General features: G+C 42.0%; 1 protein-coding gene across 1 annotated transcript; it reads left to right on the top strand.

The window, feature by feature from the left end:
• The first annotated feature begins 1,173 nt into the window (after positions 1 to 1,173).
• On the top strand, positions 1,174 to 8,812 carry LOC105927083 (von Willebrand factor A domain-containing protein 1). Its single transcript, XM_012863685.3, has 5 exons — positions 1,174 to 1,474; positions 6,093 to 6,635; positions 6,749 to 7,027; positions 8,000 to 8,275; positions 8,447 to 8,812. Exons 1-5 carry the CDS (start codon positions 1,390 to 1,392, stop codon positions 8,746 to 8,748), a joined length of 1,485 nt encoding a protein of 494 aa, XP_012719139.2. The 5' UTR covers positions 1,174 to 1,389; the 3' UTR covers positions 8,749 to 8,812.
• Positions 8,813 to 9,052: the final 240 nt, after the last annotated feature.

The following is a 9,052-nucleotide window of genomic DNA, read 5'->3' as shown; positions in this document are numbered from 1 at the left end:
ATGGGTCTATATAACACCTTTCAAGGTAAATCGTTTAGATTGTGTGTTAATTTAGCAGCCATTGCTACATCTCAGAACCAGCTGCATGCATTCCATGTTTTACACATGATCTCTGCTTGTGTATGGTGCTGCCATGGCCACCCTGACCACAGCAAGTCTAAACCTAAACATTCAAAACAAACTACTCTTCCCACTGTTTAGTTTGCTCTGTTTTGAGTTCTTTTCCTGTTTTGTCCAGTTATTGTTTACATTCTGTCTCTGGCCTGCTCCTGAGTTTATGTTTGGGTCTCAGCTCTGACGCCGGGTCTGATTACTTACGCCTCACACCTGCTCCCACCACCATAAAAGCTGCGTTCAGAGCAGACATCAGTGCCAGGTCGTCTTGTTGAGTTTACGGGTGAGTCTTCTCCAGCAAATGTTCTGTTTCTGTTTTTGCTTATGGATTTTGACCCTGTTCCCTCCAGTGATCTGAGCCATCCTGTTCTGCCTGTTACCTGCTTTTTCCTGCCCTGTTGGACGGTTTGTTTATTTTTCTGCCGTCTTTTTGGTGCGACGGTCATGTTCGCTTTTTGCCGATTTAGATTTTTGTTCATAAAAAGCCTGTATTGAACCTCTGCTTGTCTGGCAAAATACTGGATCCTACGTCCTAAATCATTACAACTCTGAACAGTTTTAAGCTCATTTTTATTGCCAGCAATATTTTCAAGCATGGGAAGACAAACTCCAACGTGACACTTGATGCTTTCACCTGAGTAGATGACCACAGTCGTCATCTTCCATATTTGAAACAGAAAGGCAGAGACAAGGAACAAGCAGTCTTCAGCAGTAATAAATATATGTGAAAACGTTCCTTTAATAAACGTTATCTGGCTGCTTTCAATGTTTCTCTCTTGAAAAACTACAGGCTCTGTCTCAGATTCCTGTGGAAATGATTCCCTTCTCGCTGCACTATCAGGGTTCTAACTGTGGTGCAGTTTAACACCAGAGCTCATCTGTGCAGAGATGAACGCCATGACCTTTGGATTAAAGCGAGCTGCAGCGCAGGAGGAGGCGGGGAGTCATCTGGGAATTATTTACTCCCATCAAAAATGAAACTCTCAAAAAAAAAAAAATAAAGTAAAAAAAAAAAAAAACATTTCCTGGACCTGGAACGGGAGGAGGAGGAGGAGTGAGCGAGGCAGGAAAGTTCACTTCAGTCATTAAGAGTGAAAGCAGGGAAACATTAGTGTCAGTAGCAGAAAGTCAGCTGACAAAACTGTCTGAGACTACGAGCTGAGCGATGGGAAGCGATATAATGATACCAAGATCTGGTGTTTGTCGTCTCACCTGGATGAGAAGGTCCTAACCAAAGTCCCGGCTGCGTTCAAAGGTTTCAGGGGAAGAAAAACAATGAAAAGCTTTTTGCTTCTCTGCGTTTTGATCTTCGCGACGCTGCAGCGGAGCTTTAGCCAGACGGGTGCTTTACCTGACACAGGTGAGTTCATATGCAGTCTCCAGTTTATTTAAACAGAGGTGGCGAAAGAAAAACATGTCAGAATGAGGCTGCATGCCTGTAAGTAACACACTGACTAATCATCCCGGCGAAAAATGTCACTCTTTTATCTTTTTGAGAGATGGAATGTAAAAACTGGATTATTTCCCGAGCTACTATGGAATAGTTTTTAGATTAAACCAGATTCAAGTGTTAGAAAAGGCAAACTACAGACCTAAGTTCAAATGAGAATCGTATTTTCATTAGTTATAAAGGATTGAAAATATCAGTATATAATATGTAAAGGTGGAACATACCTAAGCCGACTAAAGGCACATCATAAAATATTTAAGTTTCTATACAATGTGCATCATTTTTATATGCCTGTTGAGAGACTGAAAATTGGAAAGCAACACCCAAATGTTCTCTAGTTTAGCAAGTCAAATATTTAGAGACTGTTGAGTGATGAGCCTGCACAGGGATGCCTTGCATGCAATGCAGGTTAAAGATCTCCAAGTCTTGAGAAACAACAAGCCGGGGTCGTTTCATCACAGTCTGGTTTGGGCAAGTTTTTACTTGGACGGCGCTTTACTCAGAGCTCAGATGGGACGCTTCAGTGCATAACAGTGTTAAATGGGCTTCAATTAAAGAGGGCAGTTTCTGATCTAATCAGTGAAATTATCATTAATAATTATAATGACGTGAAGTCGCTGCAGGGTGTTGCAGATTGTTTTTTTCTTTCGTGGAGAAGATGTTTATGGTAGAAAAACTACAAAGAACTCTAAACTAAAGATCTCTTTAACCACATTTTAGACCTAAAAGCTCTGTTTTTAATAACAGATATGTAGTGTGTGTCCTTTGAAGATTTGGGTTTGAAAATGTAAATATGTAATAATTAAACAGCGAAAGCCTAAAATAGTTTAAAACAAGATGTATGGATGCTCTTTAAAATGTATCGTTGGAACCAGACCACATTAATGGTACAAGTTAAACATTGACTGCTCCTTTTTTGCTTGCATAAACTGATTTTCTTCGTGTTATTTCCAAAAGAACCGGTTACTAGAACGTCACTCAGCTGTGGTGTATGCAGTATTCAACTTTAAAACCTGTGGATAGAGAATGAGATTTAGTGAAGGAAGTATGCACGACTTGGACGTAGTTCAAAGCCTGAAGATGGAAGTCACCCCGTGTAGTCCAATGAAGGGAGCTGTTTAAATTAAATACATGGCAACGTCCACTGGATGAGCTAGCTTGAAATCAAACAGGGTAACTATTTTTAGCAAAAAAAAAAGAAGAGAAAGCATAACAATTTTAAGTATTTAAGAATAAGATCTGCTATTAATTTTAGATGGACCCAAAGGTTCCTAACCCTCTCACTGCCATGCAAGCAAACTAACTAGGAGCAGTAAGCAAAATGTCTTTATCTTAGATAGAAGGAATCAGAGGCGTCTCTGGCATGATAACTTATTTGGGGCACAAAAACTCAACACTAGCAGCAACTTTTTTTGTGATGCATACAACCTGACTTTAAATTTAACAGACAAATTAGCATAAGCCAACACACTAGAAATGCCATTTTATATAAGTTTAATGTTTTATGCATAAAATTACAAATAAAGGCTCACTCATAATGTTCATTTATTGAACAGAAAAGATTCACATTGATCCTTCAATGAGCCAGCAAGGACAACCAACACTAGATTAATATTTGCTTTTAGTTTACATTTTCCTGTTAAACTTTGTTTAAATGTTTCTACATTTTATTTCAACTGTTTTTTTACTTGCCATTATTCTGTTTTTATTTTTCATATGTTTTAATCATGTAAAGCACTTTGCATTGTCCTTGAACTGAAATGTGATATGCAAATAAATTTGCCTTGCCGAGATGGCAGAACACTATCTGGCAGAACGTAAACGTAACGTTTCCAGTATTTTGATTGGACGATCTGAACTGGAGGCCGCAGGATTTGTGCCCCGCGGCTGTCTACTGAGACCGTGTATGTGCACTGCGATTTCAGATGCTCGTTATTTAAACAAACGTTGGTGGTGCCTACTGAGCCTGTTAGTATTCTGGCAGACTGAGATATTTTTGCTTATAACAGAATTTTATTGGCATAGGAATCTGCCTTTTTTTATAATATTGTTCTATAAAGAACGATCATGTCTCACTGATTATTGCGAACTTAGAGCTCCACAGCGACATCTGGTGCCCCACTGGCCACAAATGCAGAGACGCCACAGGAAAGAACTTAAACATCATGATGTGAAGAACTAAAGCTATCTTTTTAGATGGACTACGTTAGGACGTCACACACCATCTCGCCGTGTTATTCTCCAGTCTATTGTTTACAAAGCCGGCTATATGTGCATGTACGTGCATGTGAACAGCTGCCACTCAGGGCTTAGCCCCACCCTGGCCGTAGAACGCCACCGTCAGAGCAGCGCAGCAGTGGAGCAACATGGCCCAGCGGATTGAAATGTTCTTTTGCTAGCAGCATTATAGGGTTATGAGTTACTTCCTTCCTCACTAGACACGTTCCTCTGAAAGGTGGTGTTTTGCTGTGTCTGTATATTTTTGAAAATATGTGCAAGCAAGGCAACGGGTGAGAATGGGAAAGGGGGGATTGGGTTGCAGCTGGAGTGGAAAGAGAGAGGCGTGGCTTGTCACACATCTTGTATTTGTCTACACGCTGCAAAAAGGGAACTAAAAGTAAGTACGATTTTCTTGAAAGTAATGTATTTGTCCTTGATTTGAGCAGGTAAATAGGATTATCTGCATTTTGCCCCCTAAAATAAGATAATTAGATCAAGCGAAACAAAAGTCACCAAGTCCGCTACAGAGTCCTTGATGATTTGTATCATAAATAGACAGAGTGGTTTACCATCTGTGTGTTTGATGTTGGCACATTTTAAATGGAGACCCACTGAACTCCACATGACGCATTAACATATTTTTCATTGATCTTTGTGGCTGGCTTCTGTGGCATATGGCCCTGGCACCAGTTGACGCCAATTATATGACAGATGCCATCCTCAGCATCTCTCAAACAAGAACACATTCCCCTGCATCTTTCTTCAAAGAGTGCAGAAAGCAGGAAATTGCTCTGCATGTATATCAACAACTGTAATTGGATGAAAGCGATGTGAAAGCTCATTCCCCCTGCTTGGCCATTTCCACAGATATTTTACTTCACTGAGGCTTTTAAAACTGCTTTTTTTCTGAAGTGTATTTTACATTTTTAAACACCCCCAAGGAGAGTTTATTCTAATAAATTCTACTAATGAAAAAAAACAAGCCGATATAAATAACTAATACAAAAAGCATAAGATAAACAGGATAAAAATTATTATAAATTACATAATACTTTTAATTTGAAGGTGGAATGGAAGTGGCGCTATAAGAATTAGGCAGACTGAAACCTAACAAGTTAGCAAGTATAGTTTCAGCAATTAGGTTGAAAAAAATACCTCCAACAAATGTGGATCTTTGCTAACTGTAATCTGGCTTTTTATGTTACTTTGGGGGTAATAATGTCTTTCTTTCACCTGATAATTACACCCAAGGTTGAACCAGACTTGAAGAGGTCCACACATCGGGTTCAGAGGTGTGGACCGATTTATTTAGATTTTTCCATCGTGCTTCAGGAGGACACAGGTTGTTTGGGGTGCTATTTTAAAACATTCACACAAGTTCCTCCATTCAACTCACATGTTGTAAAGTAACCAATCAGAAGCTGACAAGGCCGTTGCATCATCATTTGGCTTTTCCCAAACTGTTTAAAGGTCATCACCCTAATCTTTAGATCCATTCACAGATTCTCTATCTGATTCGAGTCAGGTTGGAGCGTTTCCAGTCAGAAGAAACATGTTGGCAAGATTAGAAGATTACTTCACACCTGAATCTGCTAGAAGTATAAATAAATTTGAGTGTGACTTTATGTAACATTTACGTTTTTAAAAATGTGATAAAAATGTTCATTAATGTTGACGTCTCTTATTATTCCAACATGTAACAAACAAAAATAACTTAAAAGAGAAGAAAAGTTCGGTCTGATTTAGTTTGGTCTGTGACATTAAAAATGCTTGTCTTTTCCAACAGTGCGTGTAAACATGCGGTTTAAACTGCATGGGTTACAATTTGATCAAATTCCCCAAATCCAGTCAAATATAACTTTTACTGAGGAAATCAAACGCTGGGTTGAGACATAAAGAAACCTGGACTCTCTGTTGATATGATAGCATCTGCATCTTGTTTTCCTGCAGACTCTACCACAGTTTCCCTCCACATTTTACGCGATAAATCAACTTTTGTAATCAGTTCCCGTTGTTCCTCATTACGTTACAACAAGGGCTTGCTTGCAGCTCCATTAAATTCAAATGAAGTGGAGTATTTTCTGATGCGTTGATAATATTGGCTCATTTTCCTGTTAATGGATCTTATTGTTACACGAATCCCTCCTTAGGGAAAGTAAAGGCCCCTCTGAAAGTAATAAAATCTGTTTTGTATACATATGCTAAAGACCCTAATATAGTTGTAATGCTATATCTTATCGTTTTTGCCAGTGTGTGGTATGACTAAAAGGAAAGGTGTCTCATTTGCTCATTTTCTTGTCCTCCTCAGAGCTGGACCGCTGTGAAGGCGACATTCTCCTGTTGCTGGACTCCTCCGGAAGTGTGACCACCTTAGACTTCTCTCGCTTTTTGATCTTCGTCGCCAACCTCCTTCACCCGTTCTCCCTGGGCCGGGGCCACGTCAGAGTGGCTCTGGTGCTGGTGGGCACCGAGCCTCACCTGGAGTTTGACCTGGATGTTCACGGCGACCAGGAGAGCCTGCTGAGAGCCCTGCAGAGCGTCCGCCAGCTGCAGGGGGACACCAACACGGAGGCGGCTGTGGGACTGGCGCGGCGGCTGCTGCTGCTGGAGGCGGAGGGGGACGTGCCGAAGGTGCTGCTGTGGGTGACAGACGGCGTCCAGCCTGGAGACGTGGAGGGGCCGATGTCTGAGCTGAAGGCTCGGGGGGTTCGCGTGTTGATTGTTTCTACCATTCATGGCGACTACAGGGTGTTACGGCGTGTGGCGACGCCTCCTTTGGAGTCCCACCTACACTTTGTGGACATAGAGAGCATCGACATCATCGTAGAGAACCTGAGGGAGGCCATCATCAGTATGTGTGTGTGTATGGTTGGAAAGTGCTTTTGAGCATTTACAGGACATCAATCCATCTGGTTTACTTCCTTCTATCCCCTTTAATGTTTTTTTTCCCCCTCATTCCCGTAGAAATTATTTGTGCAGAACGACTGAGCGTGGTTAACTTGACCTCCCATAGTGCTGTGCTGCAATGGAGTCCTGTTCTGGCTGCTGACGGCGGTTACTATGTACTGACGTATAAACCTGTGGGTAAACTCCAGGATGAGAACAGGACGGTTCTCCCAAGCACCTCCAGCCGAGTGGAGCTGACCAAACTGCAGCCTGACACCACCTACACCGCTTCCCTCCACCCGGATTCCAACCAGAGGCTGTTCAGCACACTCTCTGTGAATTTCACCACGCTTCCTGGTAGGAAGGGCAATTACATTTTTTAATTATGTAAAAGAACAAAAAAACTTTCCCTCACCAGTGTCCCTTCTTGTCATGCTCCCTTGCATCACGATTGGTCCATTTCAGTAATGTCCTGAGTATTGTTTTCGTTTGTACAGTTTTTTTTATATATATTAACTGTGACCTTTACTCTGAATCAATAGGTTAGTTTGAATTCAGCTTGTTTTTTTTGTTTTGTTTTTTTGCCAAACATCTCAGATTCGGTTGAGCATGAAATGTTTAAAGAATAGCTAATAGATTAATAATTAGTTCATCCAGCACACAGACAGAGCTGGATGCAGCGCATGCTTTTTATGGGAACAAAAAACAAGGAATGTACCAACTCGACTCAAGCAACAGTAAACATAACAGTGGCTCCTTCCAGAAGGAGAAAAAAAATGGCCACTTAAAGTTTGTCCGCAGTAGGTTTGTTCACGGAGTAAAACGTGTGCACTGTGCCAGAATTACTTTATATGGGAAAGAAAACATAAGAGTAAAGAAAGTAAAAAAAAAATGACTAAAGCTCAGGAGCCAATAAACAGACACAGCTAAAAACAGAAACACTGAGCCAGGAGTGTTCATTGCATTAAATGGGAGGTGGGGATTATTCTGCCTGTAACGCCATCGAGGATTCAAGTACAGCTACACCCAGAAGCACGATCCCAAGCTTCGTTCATGTTCTCATCCATAATATAGATACAGCCAAACACTGAAGTGTGCGACCAGGTGTACCTTCAATGGGAAAGGGAAGAGAATAGAGTGCACAGATAAGATGGGGTTTCTGCCCTGATGGACAGAAGAAGAGAGGAGCCTGATGATCGTAGGAATGGCCTCCCATTCTGATTTTGGAAACCCTTCAAATGTTTGTGATCCAAACTGATCTTTGTAAAAAAAATTAAATTAGAAATTGACTACTTCTCACCAGCGTCCCTTCTTTTCACGCTCCCACAGACGTTTTAAGTCCAGCTGAGGTCACCGTGTCGGACTCTGGTCCCCGTCAGATCCGTGTCAGCTGGGGGCCCCTGCAGCCAGCTCGGGTACAAAGATACGTTGTGGAGTACGGAGCTTTTCCAAGTGGACATGTTCAAACTGTGACTGTAAGCAACCAGAGAAGCTCTGTGATACTGAGGGACCTGGAGCCGGGCACTCAGTACCTGATCACAGTCAGCGCTCTGCATGCGGACGGAAGACAAAGAGCCATGTCTGTGAGGAGCTGCACTCAGGAAGGTTGGTGCACCAGGATCAGTCCATCTCATTAAGTTAATTAGACATTTTTGTCTGTTTTAAAGTGTTTTATTTGTCCTATTTACCCAACATTCATACTTGTTGAAGCCGTTTTACCTGCATTCGACCGGGCAGTATGGATGTCGATGCCTTTCCTGTCTGTTTTTCCTGCAGCAGCTCGGCCTGCCCTCACCGACCTTCAGCTGGCCCTGATGGATCGATGGGAGGGCAACGAGGTACAAGCATCCTGGCAGGCCGACACAGACGGACTGAAAGGTTACTGGGTGAGCTGGGAGAGAAAAGATTCCCGGAGCTCCCAGTCAGAAAGCTCCCCTTCCTCCGCTTACCTCCCCCCCTCCACCCCTTCAATCCGACTCACCCACCTTGCTCCAAACAGCCGGGTGTGTGTGTCTCCGGTCTACAGCTCGGGTCGAGGAGAAGGCATCTGCTGCACTGCCAAGACAGGCGGTCATTAGAGGCACTGACGGGCTCCGTTCATCTAATTAGTGCAATTAAATTCATAAGTTGTTGGGCACTTAATGGAGTCTAATTTTCCTCATTTCTTTCTCGAGAATGTTTCAGGCAGATTGGGAAAAAAAAGACTCAAATCTGAAATAATCAGACTGTAAGGGCACAAAATGAGTAGGAAATTAAACCGAGCATCTTCAGACGTAACAGATGCGTCTAAAATTTTCAATCTTATTTTCTAAAGGTTTATTGCAAAAGGAAACATTGTTACAGAAGATTTAGGACAAAACTCAATTCATGCCATTAAACGAA

The sequence above is a fragment of the Fundulus heteroclitus genome, chromosome 20, assembly GCF_011125445.2.
Source record: "Fundulus heteroclitus isolate FHET01 chromosome 20, MU-UCD_Fhet_4.1, whole genome shotgun sequence".
In the NCBI taxonomy this organism is placed as follows: Eukaryota; Metazoa; Chordata; class Actinopteri; order Cyprinodontiformes; family Fundulidae; genus Fundulus; species Fundulus heteroclitus.
This window is presented reverse-complemented; position numbering and strand designations above follow the sequence as displayed.